At 36.5% G+C, this 27,104-nt stretch overlaps 1 protein-coding gene across 1 annotated transcript in view; it reads left to right on the forward strand.

Moving 5' to 3' along the window:
- The window catches only part of OTOGL (otogelin like), a 91,780-nt gene that overhangs the window by 40,239 nt on the left and 24,437 nt on the right, over positions 1 to 27,104 (forward strand). The window contains exons 26-37 of the mRNA XM_066184674.1: positions 8,393 to 8,527; positions 8,990 to 9,136; positions 10,830 to 10,949; positions 13,733 to 13,849; positions 16,591 to 16,747; positions 17,285 to 17,311; positions 18,767 to 18,934; positions 20,557 to 20,835; positions 21,454 to 21,571; positions 22,807 to 22,886; positions 23,780 to 24,079; positions 25,649 to 26,580. Of these exons, the coding sequence (XP_066040771.1) occupies positions 8,393 to 8,527; positions 8,990 to 9,136; positions 10,830 to 10,949; positions 13,733 to 13,849; positions 16,591 to 16,747; positions 17,285 to 17,311; positions 18,767 to 18,934; positions 20,557 to 20,835; positions 21,454 to 21,571; positions 22,807 to 22,886; positions 23,780 to 24,079; positions 25,649 to 26,580 (2,580 nt within the window). The remainder of the gene's footprint in view (positions 1 to 8,392; positions 8,528 to 8,989; positions 9,137 to 10,829; positions 10,950 to 13,732; positions 13,850 to 16,590; positions 16,748 to 17,284; positions 17,312 to 18,766; positions 18,935 to 20,556; positions 20,836 to 21,453; positions 21,572 to 22,806; positions 22,887 to 23,779; positions 24,080 to 25,648; positions 26,581 to 27,104) is intronic.

Here is a 27,104-nt window from a genome sequence, read left to right on the forward strand (position 1 = left end):
AACATGCATCATCTCAGGAACCACCACTATAGTTTCCCAAATGATTCTCCTATGTCTGAGCAGTCCCCAGAGCTAGACACCTGGACTGCTCTGGGGAATATAGCCAGGGAACTCTTTTCTTGCAATCCCCTTCTTTTGTAACCTGAAGCAAGTTCAAAGCTCTTAGTAAATTAGACTTTTATTAGGGTGCTTAATACAGAGGTTGTTTGATGTACTGATAATTTTTTAGCCATTATTTGCTGATATATTTATCTTGAGTGGTAATTTTTTTAGGTGATGACTAAGCATAAGCTGGAGCAGTCACACAGCAACAATTTTTTGATTGCTTATTTGACGCATCTGAGAAATCAGAAGTAGGATTTATCCTATTCTTCCTTATTTTTTCCCTGTAAGTTTTTCTGCAGCTCTTTTTCAACATCATTTGTGCCAGGTAGCTGGACTGTAGATCCACAAAACTGACAAATCTGTAGAATTAAATATTTGGCATGGTCTCTCTCATAGACTATTTGTAAAATAAATACATTCTTCTTGCTTTCAGTCACCCTACAGAGGATTAAAACTGCAGGTTAATGGTTAATCAACATTGTCAAGCTGATTATTCATAGTTAAGACAAATAGTTTCCTTTAATAGGTTCTGGAGATTTTAATGGGAAAGTAAATAATGTTGAATTTGAAATTACAAATTGGACACCAGACTCTAGAAGTTATTTTCATTTTGTCAGGGAATAAAACTGCACATAGGGTTTCAATCAGAGTGCCTTTAAATGTTAATTAACATATCTAATCCTCAAACCACATTCCAGCATGTAATTTCATGAGTAACTGATTTACCAAAATATTTCCACCTACAACTCTTGTCAAATAATTTATAGCAGCAGTAACTGTGCAGAAATAATGATGTTTTGTGTGAAAATTTGTGTCTAAAAAAGAAAGAGACTACATTTCAGTGAAAAAAATGTTTCTGTGAATAACTTGCCCTGCCCTACTTGCAAAGAATACCAGTAGTTTTCTTTTCATCAGTCCCATGATTTCAGAGGAAACCTTTCTGGATGCTCTTTTTTTTTCTGGGTCTCAGGAAGTCCTGTAAGGGTCAATAGCAAGCTCCCTCTGGGGGACATCCTTTTCCATGCTGCCTTCAGCTGTACCTGCTTTTTTATTTGTTCTATTCCTTCTGTGAGCACAAGATCTGATTACAGTTGGCAATGGATTTATGCTCTGGTTCCATTTTCTTCAGATCAATGATTTCAGACTCAATTACCTCTACATGCCTTTCCGCCTCCACCACCTGATTCTCCAGACCATTAAATTATGCAGTGAATGAATCACTTTTATTCTTCAACAAAGGAAAGATTTCTTTCAATTTGTGCAGATTAGCATGGAGGGCTTCCAGGAAAGGCTTGGGGAAAAAGTTCTTATGAAGAGAATGGCAATTTAGAGGTGATATGTACATAGTGTGATTCAGAAGTTGGATTCCCTTTCTGAGGACTTGCCTATTTAGTGATCTTTTGCCTTGTATTTCTAGTTTTGGGTAACTGTTCATCATCCAAAAGCCATTTGGTTATACTGACTCCAGAATGTTTCACTCTTATGGTTGCCTGAAAAGGCAGCTCAGTGTAAGAATGGCTGTCTGAGTTTGAGGGCCTCTGGTGGGTAGAGCTTTGTGGACTGTTGATGATACAGCACGGCAAAAGATGGGCAAAATCCAGCATGATGTGCTGCTGTTTCAGAGCTTTGTGTGCAGCAGTAACACCCAGCCCTTCTCTCTGTTTGAAGGGGTGGGATGCTCGGGTCAGTCACCTGCAGGTGCTGCTTAGTTTATGGCCTCTGACTCCAGGTGCTGGTGGACTATGAGAACTGTGAATTAAATTTATTTTCATTTAGATCAGGACATGAAGGTTGTTTTTTTTTTTTTTTTTTAAATATATAAAAACTAAATTTCAGTAGTGTAAATGAAAACACTTAACATTGTTTTTTTATATTGAAAAACATAGAAGCTTTGTGCAAATTTCAGCTTTCAAGCTTCTGCAATCATTTGCTGGAGCTCTTGTCCTTTATTTTGCTGTTGCACTTTATCATTACAACCAACAATATAATATTAATACTTATCATGCACTTATTAATAAAACAACACTAACAGTTCTCATGTAAATAGATATAAATACATGCTTAGATACTAGTTTTAGATACTAAAAATAACACCACCAACTGTGCTGCTGATTTGTAATTCCGAATAATTCATATTACAGAATGTGTCTCTTGGAAGCAAATATTCAAATGTTCCCAAATCTTCTGTCTTCAGAAGGTCTCATTTTTAATTAGAAAGGGATTGCAGTAATATGACCTGTGCAAAAGCTAAATCTGGTACTCAGGCAGGCAAAGTTAAGTAAATGAAACAGAAGAAAATTTGTTTTAAATGTGTTTTTCTTAAACCTTTTACTATAATTCTCTTAAAATACATAAAAAGGAAAATCAAAAAAGTTTCAGTGATCTCTCTCTAGTGTTTTCAAAATTAAGAAACATTGAGTTTTAACAAGGTTCTATTTTAAATAGATAAAGTAAAATTTTTACTGTCACGTATTATTATTATTAATAGAGTTTAAAAAATGTTTTGATTTTATTGTTGAAAAACCTTCAGAACATCCAACAGCTCTATATTGCAGTAAAATCTGCTAGGAAAAAACCCTATGTGTAAAGAAAATATTATATAATGATATGTTTTTCCTGTTGCTTGTATATATACATTTGTCATGCATCTTTCTGGAGTTTTTGCGAGTTTATTCTGCCTGAGATATATCCTTTTCAGATGTCACTTTTAAAGAAATAGGAAAGAGTTATCATGGATGCATTGGCAAACATCTGGAAGTTGTTTGAGGATAAGTCAGTAGCTGGAATAATCTCACTCCTCTTGAATTTTCATCAGTGAATCTACTCAGTTCTTGCTCTCCTCCTTTTCTGCTCAACTGTACTTCAAAGCTAGAAATATCTCGTACCTTACAAGTGTACTGCAAGCTTCTTTGCCATATTTTGAGTGAAAATAGTCTGCAGCCATGTAGAAGATGTGAAGGAAAACAAAATTAATGTGCATTTGTCTAAACAATTTGACTCTCAGGTTCTTAGTTCCTAAATGTGTTTTTTGGTTCTTTTCTTTCATTAGTTGTATAAAAATACATAACATTGGTGGGGAAAAAAAAAAGTGCTATTCCTTTCCTCTCTTTTCTCTCTCATGTAAGAGGATCACCCACTATCTTTCCCATAATATTTTTTCCCCAACTTTCATGTGGATTTCTTCCCAAACTGAGACAGTGTGTTTCAGTGCCATCTGTCGACTCCAAGCAATATTGCTCCATTGTTTTAATAGCTGTGGGGGAAGAACATTTGATGATACAAATTAGTACAGAATACAAAAACAGGGATCAAATAAAGTTATGTGGACTGTATATATAACTCTGGAAAGGTGCAGAAGAAATTAGTGCACCAGCAAAATGAAGGGAGTCTTTCAATAAGAGATGCTTCTTAATGTAAATTAAAAAGAGTTTTCCGTAATGATTGTGTTTTCACTGATTATCTGGCGAGCAAGTCCATAGTAAAATGGCACAGGAAACTAATAGAGCAAGAATAAGTTAGTTGCCAAGGCATTTGTCTGCTCTCCAAAATAACTTACATATTATACCCAAATGCTCACTAAATCTGGGCTAATATGTTTTATTTCTCCTAGATCAAGCACACTAGAAGTAATAGTTTCAAATGTTAAGTTCCTTCAGAAGAGACTCAGAGCCAATAAACCACAACCAAGCTAATTCTGATTTTCCATAAAATCTCCTGAAATATTAGATCTGAACAGGCCTAAAGAATCTCTCTGAAAATATGTAGGAAAGAGAAAGCAAATTCTACTTTTAAAACTATTGTATATTTTTTTCAGTATTTTTAGAGCTTTTTGCACTTCTTTTTGTGCCTATATATGATAACGTCTGAAACATCATTGAAGGAACAGGAAAATAGGCCTAATCTATCTCTGTCCAACTCCCAGGATATCCTTATGCCTTTATGGCCCCCCTAGTTTGCAATTTTGTAGGCAACAAACCAAAAGTAATGGGTGTATCAGGGTATTGAATATGGAAAAGAATGAGTCTTTACACTGAATGGTTAGAGAGACTTTAATGAAACTTTCAAAGAAATGAATACAGCCAATGAAATTGTCTTCTCCCAGGCTGCATTTTGACGAATGTAAACACACTACACAGCATTGTTATTGGTTAAAAGGGACAGAAAATTTTTAACAGGATATTGAATTAGAAAGTTTCTAACAAAAATAAACTCTAGCATTCCCAAGCACTGCTAAAAAAACTCACCAAAACCAGGACCAAACCAGAAAAAGGAAAGCAGTGCTTTGCTTTTTTGACTAGGAAGAAATATGGAAAAAAGTGCAGTGTAGGCTAGAAAAAGAATGTCCTGAGAAGTGGGACTGACAATGAGCTTTTGACTGACTGCCCAGAGCTGTGACTCTGTCTTTTCTGTTGCTTGGCAACTCCATGTTATCACAAAGAAACTGATATTAAGTTGGAACAGGCTGCATATGGTAATTTACGTGGGAAGATACTCTTGCAGTGGGAAAACCATTTTATTTCTAGTTTCTGTCAGCGTAAGTAGGCTTCACATGATGAACTGTAGTACATCCCCTGCTGGGTGCATTTTACCTAAAAAGGTAAAGAGTGACTCTGCCTTGGAAAGAGGCTGTGCAGAAAAAAACAAAACCAAAAAAAACCCCCACCTTGTTATTCATTAGACCTGCTCCTCGTGTCGACTCGGACATTTCTTCTGGTGGCAGCGACGAAAGCTTGTTTTCATTTTTGTGTGGATTTAGTGCAGATTAGAGAGAGGGAACTCGATCATTATCATGTATACCATCACATACCCTAAGAACTCTTGAGATTGGCCTAAGACCTCTCTGTCTTATACAAACATCAGAAGGTGATCCTCACTTTATCTGAATAGCCTTTTCTTTTGCATTGGTAATAGTTAAGTGCTAAGTTTCATTTGCACTTTATTTTTTCTTTATTGAAAGAGGACACTGCATGTGCAGCAGCTACAGAACAATTTGAAGACTGTGATAGGAGCTGTCATTCAAGTTTGAATTTGTCTAGTACTGTATGGCTTGGAAAGGTGTCTATTGAGCTATATGGAGAGAATGGCAAGAGTATGTATGTAAAGCAAATAATTTTGTGAAAACTTAGAGCCATAAAAGACATGTAATCCATAATGATATTTTTATGTTTGGGTTTAGGTCTAAGATTTAATTAGAAAATGAGAAAGCACAGAAAATTCAGGATTTAATGCAAAGCCCTTTTTTCTTAAATGTCTGGTTTACTAATAACTCTACTGAACTACTACCACAGTCTCTCTGCATATCCATCCTGCACAATTTCTAGTAATTCAACGCCATCATGAAGTCGTACAAGTAAGGAAGTACTTCACATGTCTTCAGGACTCCCTGTTCTGGCTTTGGTCAGCAAAACACTTCCTGGCTCCAGGCTTCTCTGTACTGCAGAGTTAACTTGAAATATAACTCAGTTTGTGCCCTTGGCTCGTATCCCAACCATACACAAAAAACTTCTGACTTGAGTATGTTGATGCTGTTCAGCTGAAGGGATTGGCCTGGACTGTCAGAGGGCACAGGCAGCAGCTTCAATTAGCATAGCTAATACAGCTACCCGCTGCTGCCTCAAGGACTTGTCTTCATTGCCAAAAAAGGTGTATTTTTACTGTGGGATAATTAGCCTGATTTAACTATCCTTATTTAATATCAAGCTCTTAATTTCTTTTCTTACAGGGAAGACATTGCTTCCCTATTAACTCAGAGTGTCCCTTTTTACTGAGACTAAGCTAACTGAAGAGGAATGAACTGTGCAATGAAACGAGCCCACAATGTCTTAGGCATCAAATAGACCCAGAGGCTGCAAGCAAAGTCCTTCTCTGCACTGAGCCATGGTGGGGAGGTAACTCCCTTTCTCACTTTTCAGTTGGCCAGCACAGAATGTATCAGCTTGCGTCCTATTTACCAAACTAATGAGATTGTCTCCTATTTAATTTACCACATCACATCCAATAAATCAAAAAATGCTCTGGGCTGTTATCTGACTTGGAGGGGAATAATTGTTGTACTCACTCCAGCAGAAGGCCTGGTTTAATTAAAACATAGTGTATTTCCCAATAAGGTAGTGACCAATTTTATTTTGAGTGCAATCTAAAACAACTTTACAACAGAACGGAGTAGATGAGCTTTGCTTTACCTTGCAGCTTTTGATACTTTTAAACTGAGCTCCCTTGCTAAATCATGGAGATCTGATTCCCTACACCCCCTTACCACTACGCAGTTAGTGAATAACTTTACGCACTGTAACTCTTGTCTCCCAGCTAACTGCTGACAAATGCCATCTGTTTCCTAAGCCCTGGCATTAGGGTAACATAGAGCTTGCAGGTAATCTCCCACAACTTGTGTTCATCATATTCACAAGCACTCTCTTGCTGTAGAGTGTTTTCTACACCAGGTAGCAGCATCCTCAGACTTGTGGGCCATGCTAGACTAAGGGTAGCAAAATGGTAGCAACCTCCTCTGTATGGCAAAAAAATACTTCAATACTTTCCATCATCTGGGGTTGGGGTTGGGTTTGTTTTTGATTTTAGATTGGAAGTGTTCATTAAAGAGTTTGGACACTATGACTTTCATGGAGAAAAAAATACACAAACTGCTTCCTATAGTGCCTATATTTTCTCCATGCTGTATTTCTCACTGAGGAGAAAAAATTACTGATTTTTTAAAAAATGTTTGAATTCTGATGAGCACAGAATAAATAAGGGTACAAATGTGAGACAGGCAAGAAGTAGTTAGGAGTAAGTAGCCAGCAACTTTCAGGGATACACTGATCAAGGCAGTGGTGCATTGACCACAGGAGGGAGTGAAGCTCTGGGGAGAGATGCTGTGGGCAGAAACCAAGGCAAGGGGTGCCCCCTGTTGTGGCCAAGTGGAGCTCCTCAAGAGCATTGCTGGGGGCCAAGCGTAGTTCCCAGGACTGGGGAGATGCTGAGAGCCACCCTTTCCATCTTGCACACCATGCCCATTAGCACCTGCAATTAGTTTCATCTAATCATAGTCTCAGAGACTATGTTCCGATGAGGGTGGAAGCAAGAAGTGTTTTTGCAAGAAGAGAACATTTTTGTTCCCAGTACTACCCAAGCGTCCCATATAAGACTAGTTTAGTCAGTGGGTGCTACTTGCCACTTCCAAGATTCTTATTTCATGTCTGTTTCAAGTTTCTGATGACTGTAGAACTGAATTTGATCAAAAATTGAACCAGATTCAACCAGAAACAGTGTTATTGGCTCATATTAATGTTACAAAGTTAACTTTCTCAAATAATTTCTATAGTTATAGAAATTGCTGCTTGTTGATTTGCAAGTATTGGTACAGAAATGATCAGGAAAACAAATTAAAATAGGAAATAATAGGAATAACTCGACTTTGTTTTTGTTTGTGTTAGTGGTAGCAACTCTGAAAAGACAGTTCATCTCCTTTGTTTGAGTAAAAATCTCAGCATGGGTGCATGTGTGTTTCCCTCAGGAAGAGCCACAGAGGCTGTAGGTGAATAAACAGACATGTTGACCCAAGGTGCAAAGGTGATTTTTTGTGCCTAGAATGGAAAAATAATGAAAGGGCTGTAGAGCCAAAAGGTGTGGGATTGGGAAGGCAGTACATTTGAATTTAAATGATTAAAATACCAGTAAATCAGGGCAACAAAGTATTCAAATCTTCTAAATGTTAAAATAACCCCACCTTACAAATAAAAATATTGGCAGAAACTTTTGCCCCCTCCTATAAAATTGAGTATGACTCGTTGTTTTGTGAATTTTGATGTGTGGTGGCGCAGAAACTGTTTTATCTACTACCAACAGATGATAGGTTTCTTGGTTTTTAAAATACGAAAACAGCTTGATCTCATGTACCTTGGTTTAAAAATAAAGCTCTTTTTATAGCATGTCTCAATTTCAACAACCCCACTGTGCCATAAATACTGGATTCCAAGTATATGCATATTTTAAAAGCCTAAACCAGACTCTTATTTTAGGGGTAGCCTGATCCTCTGAGTTTGTGAAGTCTTCAGCAAGAGGAGTCACAGCTGAGCATAATGGTTCTTTCTGTTTAACTCCAAAGTTTGTGGGTTCAGCTTTGAATTTAGAAATGCATTTCCAGATTTGGTAACTTGCTTAGATTTAATTTCAAATGTGTATAAATTCTAAAGTATCTGATTTTTATTTGTGATGGTAAGCATAGAATAAATCTGCAGGAGTGAAATGCAATCGAATATATAAGTAAAATGATTTCTTCTTAATTTTGCAGAGCACAGATAACTCAAATATATCTATAGTTGCTCAGAACAAAAAGTGCTTTGACAATGATATTGTTTGCTCAAAGAATGTTTTCATCACTGTTGGAGACACTGAGATTTATTTTAGTGAACCTTCTGAGAAGCAGGTTAGTTATTTTCTTTCCTTTTTGGGTTGCCCTTTAAGATAAGCACTGCAAATTACAGCTCTAAAGGAGCATGTTTTTGCAAAGTGTCTCTCTGTCTGAGTTAATATAGTACAAGTGTTTAGGCCTGGATAAAGCAGCAGGTCTCAGGACATACTTTTTTCCCGCATTTTTTTTTTCAAGTTCTATTTGTCGTACAAAAAAGATTGCTCAGAAGTCTCAAGGAGTTGAAACATACTGGCGTTTATGAGTTTCTTTCCAGTTGGTTTTGAAAGAGAAACCAAAGTATGAAGCAAACTTGAATGACTGAAAGACAAAATATCAAAGTCTTAAACAACAGTTCTACTAATATTATTGATTCAGCTATAGGCTAAAGTATTCTTCAATATACACTTTGCTGTTATCTGGCTGTATAACTTGGTAGCATTACTTTAGCAGATCTTAATAAATGTTCATTTGTGTCAGAAGACCCTAGGGGCACAGGAAAACAAATCTACCTATCAGCTCTGGAAGGCTGGATATTATACTGTGATACACTTTCCAGAACAGGACATTACAATTCTGTGGGATAAGAAGACAATGATGCATGTTAAAGTTGGACCTCGATGGAAGGTGAGCCAAAATATTAACCCAAGATTTTGTGTAGGTTCTCTATATTGCTAATATGATCTTTGATTGAATAACTGTGACAGTCTTTTCTTCAAGACTATCTTTCCCAGTGATACAGCTGTTTATTGTGGTGTTCAGATGCTAGCATTTCCCAGGTAAGAAGAGATGGAGAATGCAGCTTCTGAAGAGAAGGAGTGGTTTGTACATGTATGCTTACTCTGTTGCTTGATACACTGCAGCCTTGGTGATATGCAGTGATTCAGCTCTGACTCAAAGATACTTTGGGGGCTGGAAGGAAGGGGTAGTTTTTGAGTTACCCAGTTCACTGAATGTTTTCATTGTCTAAAGCCAATGGAAAAGAGACTTCCATGCCCAGTGATGTGGAAGATGGCCAAGTTTGTTGCACAGATTGCATGAGACTGATGATGGAACTGCAACCTGGGATGTAGTAGAGGCTTCTGAGATGAACAGATGGCATCAACTCTTGGGTTGAATTTAAGAAGACAAACTACAGGAAAAGATCTAGATGAAAACTTACATTTTAACCTAATGTATATATTAGGTTTAAATGTACAGTATTCAGTCATGATGCAAGGAAAAATCAAGGCTCCTTTTGTGCCAGTTGCTCTTCTCTTTTTCATTCCTATGTCATCATTTACCTTGGTGTCTCTGCAACTCAGTCTTTGGGTGCTGGCAGAGTAACCATATTAGTGCAATTCAGAGTTACATTTCTCTTTGTTTCAAACATGAATGTATGTATTAGATGGGGCTCATTCAGCAAAAGAAAGCATGCTAGGCTAGAACACAGTATTGGATTTTTTGAAGTGTAAGTCAAAGCTATAATGACCATCTGATGTGGTTTTAAACCAAAATTATTATAGGCTTCCGTCCAAATAGCCATAAAATACTTAATTCACCTTCAAGTTGATTTATCAGCCATCAGTACACATAGAGAAAAAAAAATTCCTTCTGTTTTGGAGTAAGCTAGCAGGGAGCTGAGTTCTACAGGTTGCATTTAGAAACACAAATACTTCCAGTTCTTTCTGTTTCCAGTGACTGTTTCTTCCAGAGGCTCAAGTTCAGTAAGATGTCTGCAACAGATCTTAGGAAAAGACAACTCAGTAGTGTGAGCCACAACACCCTAAAAATCCAATTCTACTTTTTGTTGTTGTGCAGGAATGTCTATTTTCCTATATATTTATATATGTATGCACGTATACATCGTGCATGCATAGTTTTTCTATCAGCACCATATGCCCAAGAAAAGAAAGTTGCAGCTGTCTCTTTTATAATTGCTATTACAAATGTTCTAGCTATTGTGAACTAAATTTAGAGGCAGCAAGTTTTAATGACAACAACTAGTCAGGCTTCACAATCATGAGGTAATTCACCTGGACTTTTGACTTAGTTGGATTCACTACTGAGCTTTCAGAAAAAAAAAAAAAAATTACTAGATTCTAGTCCGTTTTCACAGGCAGGCAGTAAGAAGTAGTTCTGGAAAATAAGAAGAAAACCACTGATATCTGTTAAAAGATATTTGCAATATGGAACTGCAGGCATAGCAGAGTGTCAGATATTATCAAAGGATAAATCAGATTTACATTCACCCTTTTCACTTACAAGTTTTTATATTCCATGTGTGCCATTTGTGCCAATTATTGACTGCAAGTTTATGAAAAAAAAAATTCTCTTTCAGGGCAAACTCGCAGGGTTGTGTGGAAATTTTGACAAATATACTTCAAATGATCTGACTACATCAAACAACATGGAGGTGAGAAATGCACAGGTGTTCGGAGACAGCTGGGTGTTAGGACAGGTAAGTCCCATGTCCAATAAAAATGCAGAGAAAAAAGATTATAATTTTAATTTGTAAATGAGCATATTATAAGCATATGATGTACAGGTATTTTCTAAAATTATGGTCACAGTATAAGAGGATGTTATAATTTTTGTGTCTGTAGATGTGAAATATGTTAATAATGCCCTATGTCATAGCAAACAGGTATCGAATTTAAACAAAACCAAATAATCTCTTTAGGGTGTAGTGGTTTGGCCAGGACGTAATTTTTCAAAAAGTAATAGTTTGACAAACCAATTCGAAAGGAATGCATCTCTGTAAACATACAAAGTTAAATATCAAGAAATCCTAAGAAACTACTAATAAAAGAAAATTTCACAGAAACAAGTTTTCCCCAAGCAGATGTTTTTGTAACAGTTAAAACCCATTAAAAAACCCCCTGTTCTAGGTTGTCGGTAAAAAAACCTCCATAATAAACTAAAAGAGACTCCTCTTCCTTAAAAAGTAATAAAAGATTATTTTCAAATAATAAAATTAACTAAAAATCAAAAGCTTTTTCTCATTATGTTGTTTATAAAGAAATAAAAAATTTATAAATGAAAAAAAGGTTTTAAAAGTTTCATTTAATTCTTATTTTCTTCTTTTAGTATATGTTAATAAATCTATCTATTTACCTTTAAGTTAGGCCTACCTGCCTTTTTTATCCTAATCTTATCTCACAGCAAAAAAGACATTTAAACCACTACACTAAATTTAATCAACAGAATTCTAGCAAACATAAAACCACTACAGGGAAGGATATGTTTTCCACTGTGTAAGTCAATTACAGCTGTCTACATTTCAGTGTTCTACAAAGTTAGGTAGACTGCTTTTTGGTATTTTTGATTCATCCCAATTTTAAAAACAATTGTAATTTCTCTGGGGTTGGAAGCATCAGGACACTGAAAGTAAACAGAGTCTGATTGCTGGAAAAAAGAGGCCTGGAAGAGTTTCTTTCTGAACACTGAAAATAAAATGAAGATTTATTTTAGTGGCACATTGTAAACAGAGCAAGCTGACAAAACAGAGGTGGTGAAAGGATGGGCAGAAAAGGTTCAGAACAGCAACAGGCACAACCCAGTATGGAAACTTGGTTTCTGAGGAGAAGGTAGGAGGACGCTATAGGGAGTATATGCAACTCTGGCTTATAACACAGGAGAATAAGTATTTCAATAATTTGTGCTGTGAAGATGTAAAATTTTATAGCCTTGTGGACCTCCTGAAAAATCATTATTTATAATGCGCTCCCTTTGGATGTCTGTCAGGACCAGTTTTTAATATGTTCTCTCCTTGACACAGCAGGAAATTGACGAAATATCTCATACCTCATGGAAGAATGTTTTGGAATAAAGATTTTGGGGCTTCTCTGCCTCAATATCTCCCTTTGGATATATTTTATTTTACATAAAGTGTTTAAATTTCATAAGCAAGCAAGGCAAATATGTAGAGTTACACTGCTCATCTAGGAGGCTGTACCTAAACTAATGTGTGAATACTTTGTATGAAGTTATTGAATTTTTCTTTTTCAATTTATCGAAATTATTTATTCAGCAGCTCACTTAAAAAGGTGTATAGTGTTTGCATAGCACATTAACTTGTAGAATGTTTTGCTTTTGCTTATATATCTCAGACTTGCACCTTACTTTTTGGTGAATATATGTATTTGTAAAATCTCATGTAGCCTCCAGATCTCTATGACTGCCAGAGCACTCAGGATCTAAGTTCAGCCTTGGTCTTGCTGGTCAGCTGTGCTCAGAGAGACTTGACACTTCATCTGCCCCCACAGTAGGCCTTGGGGATTTTTTCAGAAAGGCCTTTGTAGAGATGTATCCTGGTCACCATTTCTGAAAAATCTAAATTCTGTAAAGGAGTATTTGATAGCTGGAGGTCTAGAACACAGCTCTGCTGCTGGGAAATGTGCTTTTATTAGCACTGTGAAGCATGATATTTTTCCAGGGGTTCTTCTTCCTGGGAGTGGCACCACATATCCTCACAGCAGAGTCTGAGCACCTGCACAGGAGGGCAGCATAGGTGGGTGACCGTACTGCAGCTAAGGCTGCTGTGGGACACCCCCGATATGCATTCATTGTCACACCCTCCTGGTGCATTACACACACCTTCCCTGCTTCACCAGGACAGCATGGTTTCGGATGAACTCATGTTCTCTGAGCTCTGTGTCCCTTTCTTATATTTTTCTGGCTCTTTTTTTTTTTTTTTTTTTTTTTTTTTTTTTTTTTTTTTTTTTTTTTCTTGAAGAGATCCTATAAGCCATGTAGTTGTAACTCACCCATTTTTGAGTTATCATGATGACCTTTGACTCTATTTTTTTAATGAGTTGCTCCCTTCCTACCACTGGTTCTTTATTTTGAACTTACAGTGCTAAAGCCATCTGTAGTATGACTCCATTTAAAGTCAGTGAAAACCACCCAGGATGGATTTGGACCATGTATTTGTTTGTGATGTTACAGTTGGTTGCTCTGGTAATGATTATAATGTGTCACAAAGAAAACATTTTGTCTTTATGCACTGAGCAGACAGCAGGAACATTTTAGTTCTTAAGAACAAAACAAAAAGATTCTTTTTTGTGCAAATGTTTTCTATTATAAAAACAAATCAAGGAAAGAAGATGAAGAAGATAGCATTTGATTTTTTTATTTTCTGGTTATGCAAGTATTGAGTTATATGTTACTGTGGTGTACCTGAGTCTGTGATAAACACAGTTACTTATAAAATATTTGTGGATTTTTTTGTTTGTTTTCAAGTGCAAGAGCCCAAATGAAACACTGAGACCATGTGAAGTACATCAGAGCAAGTTCCCTTATGCCAAAAAGGAATGTTCAATTTTATACAGTGATCTTTTTGCACCTTGTCGTAATGTGGTAAGTTTATTAAATATCCAAGATTGCTGTCATGAAAATAATAAAATTCCAGCAATTAATTTCTTCTTGTCAGTACCCTCAGTCTGAATGTGAGGACACAGAGTAAAGCCCTGCGAGTATCTCTGTGTGGGTGGGCTATGTTTGTGCAGAGCTCCTTGTTCCTTTCAAGACTGGAATCTAAACATAAAAGTGGTAACAGAGTTGTGAGTTAGTCGACTGAACAATCAAGGTTCTATTGTCTTTAGGTATTATTTATACCTTTTATCTACATAGGTAGCTAAGTTTTATAAATTGTAAATTTATATAAATTGAGGGATTATAAAGTAAGTGTATCTGTAATGCATCTATGGCTTAGCTCAAATGATTTTATTTTTTTAAGTGTCCTGCTCTATATAGAAAGAAATATGAGAGAGCAAGATTTCAGCTTCAGAGCCATTGGTATTTTTGTTTGGCAGTTTATCATCTGGTTTTATCAAAACTCTGTGGTTTGGTATCCTTGTTTTCCCAATACCTGGCTGAGCCCAGGACTTGAGCTACAAGAATTTCCTTCAGTTCAGTCTAGACAAGATGGGGACAACACTATTTTGTGTGGTAATCTTTTATTCCATTTTAATCCTCCCATTATCAATGCAAGACATGCTTTCTACATTTTCCCCCTATTTCTGATTTTAGCCTCCCAATGGTATTTAGGTGCTTCTTTATGCCTGAGCAAGCAAGAACCATTACAGCATTTCATCTTAGTCTCCTAATTTCTTCGTGATTATTAATACTAAATGAGATCATTAGCTGTCTCAGCTGAACCTCCTGACTTTCAGGACCAAAGCTGGATATTAACATGGTTATGAATTTGCCTGTGAAGGAGGTTGCAGTAGCTTAACCCAAGAGATTTATTAATGTTGACTTAAGTTACTATGTAAAGAATTTTTGAGCATGTGCCTGAGAACATAGTGATGAGTGTATTTTTGAAGTGGCAAATAATAAATAAAAATGGAACTTCTGAGAGTTTTCAAGAAACTGTATTATTATAACAACTTGGAATGATCTATTCTCTTGAACAATCATTTTCTATATCTTATCCATGTTGTGATTAGAATTTGAAAATATTATGCCAAAAAATTAGCCTAATTATGTTAAAAAATCTATGCCAGGTGCAAAACATGTAATTTAATTAGTAGACAAGTATTCCCACACGTATGTATCTATCTTGTATGGGAGTCTGTAAAGCAAGTAACTTTCATGTGTTTTTAGAACCTATTAATCAGCACGTGAAAGCACAGCTCCTGCAATTGTAAAGTGCCCTCCTATCAAGGGCATGTGCAGATGGGTGGGGAACAGGGTGCCAAGAAAAAAGACTGAGCAGAGACTGAAATTGGGGGCATGGAAAGAATAGAAAACACAGATAGGGGTTTCAAATGGGCTTGTTGTTGCTCCTGCTATGTGGGTGGAAGATCCTGCACCGCATGCAGGCAAGCTCCTGTCTGTGGGACAGGTGGCCTTGCAGTTCAACTTAGGCTGCAATACCAGTTTTCAGGGAGACAAAATCTTTCATCTCTGATGAAAGCAACTGATGCACTGCAGTTGCCCAGATAAGCACTGAATTCACCAGAGTCTGAGGAACATGAACACTTGGAGAAAAAGGGATCTTCCTCTTATTTCTTGAAGTCAGCAGGAACTTCGGCCCAAGGCTGCCAGTTTATCACAAGAGCGGGATATTGCTGACCCATGGAGGGATGCTGTTCTGCAGGCATGAGAGACAGGCTGAGACCTTTGGAACCAGTTTGCTGTTTGGTGATTTCTACAAAGCTACTACTGCCACTTTTAATGGTGCTAGTTCTCATGTGTGCCCCCCACGTCCCCAGTGGCATCCCTGTTTTCAAAACAGGCAAAGAATGAAAGGCACAATAACATCTCTCTGCCCTTGATCCAGTCCCTGCCAGCTTCTAGCAACTGCCAGCTGAGAAGCTGTCTTCGTGTTAGATAAGTACTGCTTTGTTACTGTGGTGGTATTTCTGTAATCTGACGTGTGCCAGTTGAGTGCTTTACAACTGAGCTAGACCAGAGACTAAACTGAAGAGAAGCATTGCTTGAAACATTCCATGTGTTGAGTAAGAACACTGTTTTGGAAATGTTGCTCAACATTACAAAGAAAAGATGATTTAAACTCAAGAAATAGTGTATCATGTAAAAATAGTGTGTCATGAAATATTGTGATGGGATTTTAGAGAATGTGGGCTTCTGGTCTAATGAAGTTTTGTGGGCAAATTATATTAAAATCTTGATATGTGCAGAAATATTTTTTTCTGCACAATGTCACAAGTGGTCTTAAGCTTTCTCCCCCCGGGAAAGCCCCCCTCTACTAATGATTACTTTAATAACTTGGGTAATCAGAGTTGCAGCTCTGATTTTGTTGTTCATGCAAAACTGACAGGGTGACTACAGATGGCAGTATTTGCCTTATAAAAGCAGAACTGCCAGCTTCAATAATTCTTTAAAATTGATGAACAGCAGGTGTGTGGACAAGCATATTTTTAGTAATCACTGATTGAATTTTTCTTTTGACCTTTAACTTAGGTATATATAAGCTGATCATTTGAAGTGTACATTTTGTGTAGGAATATGCTCAAACTTTGGAAAATATTTTTGTGTTTAATTCTTTCAGTCAGTCTAGAAGTAAAACTCCTGCTGTAACTGGATTTTGTACAGCTCATGCAATTCACCTATTTTTCCTCTTTTCTCCCCAGATTGATGTGACTTCTTTTATTAAAAATTGTCACACAGATACATGCAACTGCCATCTAGGTGGGGACTGTGAGTGTTTGTGTACCAGTATTGCAGCTTATGCCCACAAGTGCTGCCAGCAAGGAGCAGCAATTCACTGGCGATCTCCTCTGCTCTGTGGTATGTACCTGGGCTGGCCACGCACCAGAGCTCATCTCACAGGCTTCTCTGACTTTTTTTCTGTCCAATTATACAAATATGACAGAAGCAGGTGGATAATAAACATAGTTCATATCTCTCAAGCTGTCTCTGTGTTAGCTGAGTCATCCTTATACATCCAAATTCACTGTCTTGGTGAAAAGGGCTGGCTGTGCTAGGGGTGTTAGTGCAGAGACTGGGAAAGGCACTGGTGGATGTCCAGTTTTCTGTGTAGGGCTGCAAAGAGACCCAGTCTGTTCTTTTCACTGACACCAAGAAGGGTTCTTAGCTGTAGAATAATTCCCGCTTCAGGTCTGCTGTCACTGAACGAAAGTCTAAGAAAATAAAATCACTGACTGAAATATCTTGTGGGACATGAAACTTCCTCACCTGAAAGTGAGCTTTACATTTTTAGGATGTAGACATGCGTGGATTCTCTTGTTACTTTGTAATAATAGTAATAGTAACAACAACAACAACAACAACAACAACAACAATCTTGTTTTCTTTTTCTTTTAGCTTATGACTGTGAATATTACAACCAAGGTATGTACTATTTGATATTCTTGTTTAAGAAACTCGATTAATTTATGGGCCTTTTCTTTGACTTGATGTATGTAGTTTTAACATTGCTTTTATTTTTAATGAGTGAAGGTTAGTGGCTCAGCTGTGTTGAATCGTGCTAGTAATCCCTAATGCCTCCATTAATAATTTCAGAATGTTCAGTGTGGGGGGTGGGTTGATCCATCATCCTACAACATGTGGTAGCAGTCAGGGAGAAGCTCTAGAAGGAGATTTCCTTGTGTTTGTAAATTTCAGAGCTGGGACCTACACTGTGTGGACATTGATAGGCTATGGGATTTTATGCATTTTACGAAATACATTTGTGCATTTTATGCACAAATCTCACAACATTGTACTGTAAAAAGAACAGTACCTTAGAATAAGGATGAATGGTGTTCATTTACCAGAATTAATTCCTGTGTCATCCTCTCTAATATTTGGGTACTGTGCACATGCTTTATAGGGAATAATTGATATTGAAAAGGGAAACTTGACTAATTGCAATGATATGAATCTGATTTTTAATGTATTTTTTTTGATGACCCGGATGACTTGCATGCTATAATTAGGATCATTACAGAGATGATTATTTTCTCCTCCTGTCTGGCCATCTACAGTAGTAGAATGTAGGTCTTGCTAGGTATAGCTGACTTCCCACAATTACTTTGTCATCAGGAATTTTATCTTACTCTAAAAGGTTTGAGGACATGGCTTTAAATGTGAACACCATGACAGTGGTCTTAAAGGTCTTTTCTGACCTTAATTATTCTATGATTCTAAGAAAAAGTAGGATGGAGTACTGGATTTGGCTAATTTTCTTCATATAATTTACATGAATTTAATAATATATTTTGTGGTTTTGATGACAGTGGTGTTTTAGCTACTGCTTACAAAGATCAAGGCTTTTCCCAGTTCTCATGCTGATCCACCAGTAAGCAAGCTGGGGCTGCACAGGAGTTTAGAGGGAACAGAGCTGGGACAGCTGACTCCAGCTGACAAAAGGGATGTTGCAGAACGCATAAGGTTGAACTCAGCAATAGAAATTGCAGGGGAAGTTTTTTGGGACTGGCATTTTTTAGGGTTCATCTTGAAGTTGGTCAGCTAATGGTGAAGAATTTTGGCTTTTTCATCACTTTTCTTTCAATTGTTTTCTTTGGTTTTCTTTTCTTTTTCCTTATTTTTCTATGAACAAAACTCAAACCAAACCATGACTTAACTGTCTTTATCTCCACCCATGAGTTTTTTTCAGTTCTTCCCATCTGATTCTTTTGTGAGGTGTGGGGTGAGTGACCAGGTGTGTGGTGCTGGGGTTAAAGTCAAGGACAGAGTTATGCATGTTTTCACTACCAAGTGGAACCAAGTAGAAAATTAAGACTTAAGTTTTGTATATTATGTGATGAAAATGTTTCTTTTTCTAATTGATTATTATTCCCTTAGGTCTTGGCGAAGGACCCTATATTTTGGCAAGTTTTGGAATGAATGACACAATTATAGGGGCTAATGTATCCAGCAGAAAGATATTTCCCCTGCCTAGAACTGGAGCACATGGAAATGTAATTTTCAGTTTCATGATAACTCCAGGTCTTTTCAAAGATAAAGATTTATGTAAGTGTTCTCAGCAGTTTTGCTAATGGTGAGATATATATGTCAAACTATATGAATAATTTTTGCTGCATCTTATAAATATCCTAAAGTAGTCTAGATATTTTTAGTTATTGGAGTAAGTGGCCAATTTCAAAATGAAGGAGGAATTTAAATTTAAATTTTTTAATATTAAAACCTCACTTCCAGCTTTAAAGTTGACTTTCCAAAAATTATTTTAGAAACATTAGAAAATACAAGTGAATAGAATAACTTTGTGAAAAAAATCCAGTTAGATTGTATAACTAGAAACTGGTGAATTTTACACAAGTATCTAGCTAATATCAACACAGAAGGTCAATGCAGGATATTTTTGTCTACAGTAAAATTTGTTCTACTTTAGGTTTTCACCTTATTTGTTACTTTTCCTGGCCTAGAAAATGTGCAGCTCAGAATGATCAATCCATTTCTACACTGTTAATAAGCAGCATTTCTGTGCAATGTAGAAGGTAGTTTCTTAGATGAACACCTAATCCTAAATTCTATTTTTCACTTATCAGAAACTTACCGAAACTACACAAAAAAACCCCCCAAACATGTGTAAATATTTTTCTTTCTATATCTATTTTTCTTTCTTCACATACGTGTTGTGCCAATTAAATCAATAAAGATTTTGTTATTGCTTTCTCAAATAATTTAATTTGTTGAAAAAAATCACAAACCCTCAAAAATCAACATAAAGAAGGGCTCTCTCCACAGAAAAAAAATGAACTAAGTTTACAAACGTTTGAATGTTTATTGCCATGGGAAAATCAGGTTTTTAGATGTGATTTTGAAATGAAAAATGCATACAACAGAAGAATTAATTCAGTCTTGTCAAATCCCCATGTAAAGGGGAAGTAAATAATTCACTATATCTGTGCAGTACACAGATGACTTTTATATGGAAATAAGGGATGAGATAGTATTCCTCTAGATTAAAGAACTTCAAGACCATATTCAAGTTGCAAATCAAGTATGAAGTCACTCTTCTTATAAATTCTTATATTTTCAGAGAATTTTTTCCCTTTTGATTTGTGGCATGGATAGAGCAAATAGAGGTCAGGTCTCTTATTTGGCCATAGATTTTCTTACTGAATTTCTAGACATAACTGCATATAAAAAAAGCCTGACCTCAATGTTCTTACAATGTGACATCATTTGCTAATGAAATTTTGGCACTGCTAAGCTGTCAGACACTTGTCCAAACTTGAGAAACTCCCAAGATATGCAAGTTCCAGTCTGAGTCTGCTTAGGAATCATTATTGAAGGTTAGTAGCAGTAGGCTGAATGCAATTTTGGTCTAACTGATAAGTTCCCTGGTGGTTCTGAAGTATAGGATCATTTGAAGTTTCTTTTAGACCCTGCTCAGTGTTTCTAACTCTCTTTTATACAACCTTAAACTGAAGGGGGTTTTTTTGGTTTGGTTTTTTTTTGGTTTTGTGGGGGGTTTTTTTTGTTTGTTTGTTTTTTGGGTTTTTTTTTTTTTTTTTTTTTTTGGTGATAAGAAGCCACTTAACAGCAAATATATAGGATTTAATTTCAATTATTAAGTTGTTCCTGTGAAAATTTCACCCTTTTATTATTTTTTTTTTCCTTTGTGGAAGCTCTGTCTCTTGTTTCGCTTGAATCTGCTGAAAGACCAAACTACTTTCTGTATGTACATGACAATGAAACCATTGGGTTGGAGCAGTGGCAGGCAAGTGCCTCTTTTCAGAGACGAGCCACCTTCTTCCACCACCAGGGTCTCTGGAGTCCAGGGCTCAGTGCCTTCGAGCTGCACAGTAAAAAAGGCTTTTTCATCATTCTCACCTCATCCAGTGTTAAAGCAGAAAAGTATGATGATTCAGAAGAATTCAAACATTTCAGTAGCTTTAGCATCGAAGGTAAATTTTGCATAGTCCCCAGGGATAATCATTCTTTTTCTGCTTGCCTTCAGAACACTTTCTTTCTTGTATTTCATCAGAAATAGTAACAAATATTTTATCCTATTTTAAATTTCTGTCTGGATTTGTCTTCCATTCCATCTCAAAATGCTATTATTTTCTAAATTTTGCAGATAGGATGGTCACTTTATCTTTGAACTGTGTTTTCATGGCTTACTCTTTCAAAATGGAAGTGGCATGCCACAAAACGATGCATGTTAATATCTCATTAGTAATCTATAGATATCTATTCTTTTAAATGGATTGGGTAATTGTATTGCATCTGAAACCAACAGTATCTTCACTATGTTTAACTGATCTTTGAGGTTTTGAAACAGAGTAAATCGTAAAAATAAATAGCTGCTTTTATTGTCAAAGCTTGAAGTGTCTTTTAGCTTGAACAAACTTAAAATACTTAAAACTGAAGAAATCTCACCCATGGAAAGTTCTGAAAAAATTGTCTATTTGGTTTTCATTTTCTCATTTATCTGAAAATCCCAATCTATGTTGTAGAAAAAGCTGTAAATTTATTGTTTATTGACTATTGAATCATTAAAAAACCCTTTCTTTCCTTCTCAGAACTCAGTGCTTCTGTGCCTTACAGAAGGATGTGTGAATGGCGATATGAATCTTGTGCTAATCCTTGTTTTAAGACATGTAGTGATCCTGAAGGAATAGCATGTAAATTTCTTCCTCTGTAAGTAAAATTATTCTCATATTGCTACTGTATTGTTTTTTGTAATAACCATACCATTTGCTTTCTGAAAATTACTGCTGCTGCAATATCCATTTAGTTTTACTATCCAGATTTCAATATCATTCTTATTAGAAACTCTCACAAGTCATATGAAAATATTTGTACCAAGCCTCTCATTTCCCACAGTTTGTATTCCCATTTACATGTGCTTTCCAACACAAGAATAAGAGGGTTTGTATTTTGCCCAGAGGATTAACTTCTGGTGGTGGTGAAGTAGAAAGATATTAAATGAAATGAAGGCTATTTCCTTCTATGGATTTTTAGTCACATCCTAAACCAGCACACCGTGGTGCTAAAACAACTACATCTTTCTGGCGTTTATACGACAGAGATCAAAAATTGCAGGAATAGTAAGGGAGGAATACGCCCTCTCCTGTAAGAAGAGAGAACTTTTATACTTGGAGATGCCCACTGGCGTGAAGGGACGGATTTCAGAGGGGTGATGTTAGCTTGGGATTTAGTTAACAGATTTCCTGTCTCCATGGTTCTTCCCTAACCTCTATGAAACCACAGTAAACCAAAAGGAAAAATGTCTAAAAGCTCAAGGCACAATGCGGTGGAAAAGAGAAGATATTTTAGATTTCAGACTCTCCCTAGGAATATGCAGTTTATGATTGGTAATACTACTAATATGACTACTTTTCTCTGTTGGGATTCTTAGCTTTTTCCTCATGGGAACTCTGGTTGTTATTGTCATGATTTTCTTATTGAAAAGTCCCCACAGAAAATAAGACATGGGAATATAGTGATTTGTCTGCATTCTCCTATGTTGAAAGGACACAAGAAAAAGACTTCATGGAGTCAATCTAAATATTTTAATATCTCAAATGAACATATCTGGGTATAACAAAAGTCTTGTAGACAAGTTCATCATTCTGTGAAAAACCTTTCTGCTTAGGGATTTAAACTTCTACCTGGTTGTGGAAGCAGAATGGTCCAAAGCTATCATGTTCATCAGCCTATGCAAATAATTACTAACAGTTTAGAAATAGAACTATGCAGCTCAATAACTTTTTGACCTTGAAATGCCTCAAAATGCTATGTCCATAATTGCATTGGAAAGTTATCAGAAATCTGGTAAGACATTCTAATGGTTTGTGTAGCCAAAGTAAAATAATTTAAAATTGCTTCTGCTTCTACTGTGTCTGTAGAATTGACTATGCAATATTTTAAAGGGTTGAAGGATGCATGCCATACTGTCCCAAAAACATGATCCTTGATGAGATCACACTTAGATGTGTTTATCCAGAAGACTGTAAGTATACTTTATTATGTTGATCTACTCTTATAAATACTCCAGAAATCCCAGGAAAAGATTAGTCAAATGTAATTTTTTTAAAAGTAAATGCTTTCTCAGAACATCTTTCTGTTGAAGATTGTGTCTCTGGAACATGGACTGCGTTCCCAGACACCAAAATACAGCTTCTGCATTCAAAAAGTTATACTTTTAGGATGAATTCTCATATTTCTCTAATAGTGAGTTATATATATAGGTTATAGATAACCTTTTGTGATAATATAATACACAGAGCAACTATATTTGACTATATAATGCTACTATGCTACACATCTGTAAGGGACAGATCCCAAACTAAAGAAATACAGCTGTGGCAAAAACTTCAGTCTTTTAGAGGATGATGCACTAACAAATTCAGCTCATCTATTTCGTAATTTCTCGTGTGTAAAGATACCACATTATTTGCTTATTTTGTGGGACACAATGTTATTTTAACATTAAAATTTAATTTTAATACACATTTTATTCTACAAATTTTGAATTAAATACATTTTGCTTAATATTTGCTAGTACAAAGTTATCTCACATACTACCTTCTAAGGATGTAATGCATTTATTTCAAATATTTTACTATTTTTGATTTACTGAATTTTCTATGGAATTGCCTCATTGCTTCAAAATTGCCCTGCAAAATAAAGGTTTTCACCAATAATAAAAATTATTATTTCATTTGCAGAGAAAATTAGAAAACATTTTGAGTCAGCTGAGTTCCTCAAAGTCATCAGATGACCTGGAACCATTGGCATGATTTGACTAGCTAATACTTAAATGGGATTTGAGTAGAGATAAATTTGCTTTTTTCTTTACTAATAACCCATAAAAGACAATTAAACACCCATTTTTCCTTTTAGGCATACCTGTGACACCTACAGAATCAGAAATTGGACTGAAACCTTCACTGTTAATCTCTCACATGGGTCCTACCACAGAGAGGTTTCCTCAGACACCTCCTGCATTTGTTACTTCAGGGAATAAATCAACTCTCATCAGTGTGACAGACAAAATAACCCTGAATGCAAACACAGATTCAAGGGGAATGAATGTGTCGGCACAGTCCATTACAGACTTTTATTCATTGGAAGCATCTAATGCAGCCACCTATTCAACATTTTCATTACCAAGTACAGTGGAGCCTTCTGATGTACTTCACCGTACAGCCAGCCCTACTGTCCTTTCCAAACCCATCCCTTCAACAGATTTTCCAATTTTTCTTCAAGCCTCAGCAGTCACACCACATACTGCCCGCTCTAATGCATCTATAACTTTACCCATTACAATATAAACTCCAACAACCCTGCTTAGTTCAAGTCCTATTCCAACACATTCTGCATTATTAACACCCACTTCCCTAGTGATAGTCACATTTTCACTTGAAACATCAGCCACTCGGCTAGGAACAGTCTGACCTTTCTCAGCACTAACAACTTTAGCCTCCAAGATATCTTTTGTCACTTCTGAGCTGCCTGCAGGGATTGGGAAGAGTAGGAGTCCTTCAGTAAGTCATTCTAAGGGAGCAGAAATACACTCTGAAGTGTCTTTGTCTGCCTTGCAGGCTGACAGAGAAACTTTCACAAGACCTGTGTATCTTCTAGGTCCACAATTGGCACTAAGCACCTCTACTTCTGTATCTATTTTGTCTGTTAGAACTAGGTTTGGCATTAGTCAAACTGCAGTTTACCCAACGCCCATTTCTGCACTGACTTCAACTGCTCCTCAAATTCCTATGACTATTATATTTTCTAGTTCTGGGACAAGTGTTCCTCAATTAATCACAGTTTCTTATTTCAAAACAGCAAAACCCTTATCTAAACCTTCTCTGATATCATTAAATGCTAGTTCTTCAACCAGTTTTTCTCTAAAGCCATTTTCAACTCAGTGCAAACTTCAATGACTGTTCCTGAGCAGACATCTCCATTAAAAAAAGGGCAGTATTTCTGCTGCTCTGCCAGTAATGACTGTATCTTCACCTCAAGTTTTCTAAAATCCCTAAAAACACTTCTTTGAGTCCTTCTGCAGCATGCACAGTATCTACACCAGTGTGTTCTCTGTTTACCTCCCTGAAGCCCAAAGCTATGGCAGGTGCCACTGTTGCCCCCCAAAGTCTTTATACAGTAACTTCTGATGCTTCTATTCCTCTAGTCAATTCAACAATCTTTGGTAGGTCTGTAGTAAGTAAAGCCTCAACAGAAAATAAGCATATAATGCACACTGATTTCTTTTCACGGTCATCCATTTCTAAAAAGCCAATGAAACCCGTAATGTCTACACACTTCCCTCTCAGGACATTGGTCTTACCTCTAAATGCTACATCAATAACCACTTCCGAACTTACAGAATACCCAAAAAGTTCAGATACAGAATTGAAAACTGACCCTGTGACTCAAAGTTCAGGTACTTTCATTTCCAAAGATCCTTCTTTTACAAGGTCATTACCTTCATTTACAACCTTGTTATCAACATCAGTATCATCTTATGTGACATTTCAGACTACAAGTTCTTCATTGATTCCCATAGTCAGTAGCACATCATCACTAACACAAAATATAAGTGCTACCCAAGCATCAGTTTCATCTCTAGATATACAAGGAACTTCAAAAATTCCAGTTACCATATAACTTCTGTGGATTTCTCTAAATTCACTTTAAAAATAAGTCTCTCTACCAACTTTTCAACAGCACTAAAAACATGCATTGTAATGCCCTCTTTACTAATGCCTACAGCCTCTGAAATCACTTTAGAGCCCTCTATGCCTTCACCTCCTCCTAAGACCACTCATATCTCTAATGTTTCTCTAGGAAAACAGAGTTCTTCGATAAGTTCTTCAGGAGAAGATGGAACAATATCAGCCATACCAGCTGGAATCATCACTCAATCCACCACGCCAATGATCAGAACCACAACAGTGAATGCTACATCCTCAAAAGCACCTTATGTTTTTGCAAAAATGCTACCTAGTTCTTCAGCCAGTTTATTAGTTACTTCAGGCACTACCCTAGCCTCTAGGATTACTACAAAAACCACTGATTCTTTTGTTGTCAATTTGGATTTTTATATGGCTTCAGCTTCAGTTCCTACCACCATAGAAACACACAAATCTTTATTTACAACTGCAGTAATTCAAGCTTCACAGAGCAGTGGAGAAACTCCAAAGATTAATATAATGAAAGCAACTGGTACTACAAGTCCATTATCACAGATGAAGAGTACCTCATACATAGCATCAGAAATTAAATACACTACTTCATTTGAAAAAACTGTGGATATTTCAGAAGATGGTCAGACTTCACACGAGCAAAAAAATGCTACCAAGACAAAGACAACCACAACTGACAAATCTTCCCCACCTTACTTGCCAGTAACTGCAGTTCAGAGTCTGCTTGTTTCAAGAAATACAGACTCAGTCAAAAATATCTCTATTTCTGGAGTCCTGGATGTAGCGACATCAGATACGTCCAAAATCCCAACACAGAAACCCATTACACCTTATTTTAGTGTAACAGAGGCCACAGAGCTGCAAACCAGAGCTATAATAGATTTATCTCATTCTACTGGTGGAATGGCTCTGCCTTCTTCAGAAATGACTGCTGTAGCTGACAAGGCTTACTTTGGCACAATGGTGCATACACTGATATCTACATCTTCTGAGTGTGTGGTATGATTAGTCTTACTTTCCCCCGTATGTTAAAATATATATTACTTTTCAGTCCATTCTATTATTCTACATATGTAATACCAGAGATTTAAAATAGTTCCTGTTCTCTATTTCATTTACTTGTTTTAAAATTCCCAGTTATTCTTAGAGGATAGTTTTGTTGCTGTTGTTACACTGCCCTGGTATATTCTGGAACTTGGATGTATTGCTCTGATGAAAACAGGCTTTAAAGCTATATGAGTTTTCTAGATAGCTAAATACATTTCTGAGGTGCAGAAAAAGCCATAACCCTTGCAATTTTGATGTTTCTGCATAATCTTACCCTGGCTTTTCTTTTTCGATTTGTTTTTTTGTCATAGGGTTTGAAATGATGGGAATGCATGATTTTGTGTTTCTTTAGATGCTCCAGGTTATATCCCCCAATGCATAATGCTTTACATAGGGTATTTCACCAAAGCTGGATGGAACAGGAAGGGTGTGGGTGAATGGACATGCATCACTGTCACTGGTTACAACCACACAAA

This window comes from Chamaea fasciata, unplaced genomic scaffold (assembly GCF_029207755.1).
Source record: "Chamaea fasciata isolate MVZ Bird 193981 ecotype frontalis unplaced genomic scaffold, bChaFas1.0.hap1 SCAF_5, whole genome shotgun sequence".
Lineage (NCBI taxonomy): Eukaryota > Metazoa > Chordata > Aves > Passeriformes > Sylviidae > Chamaea > Chamaea fasciata.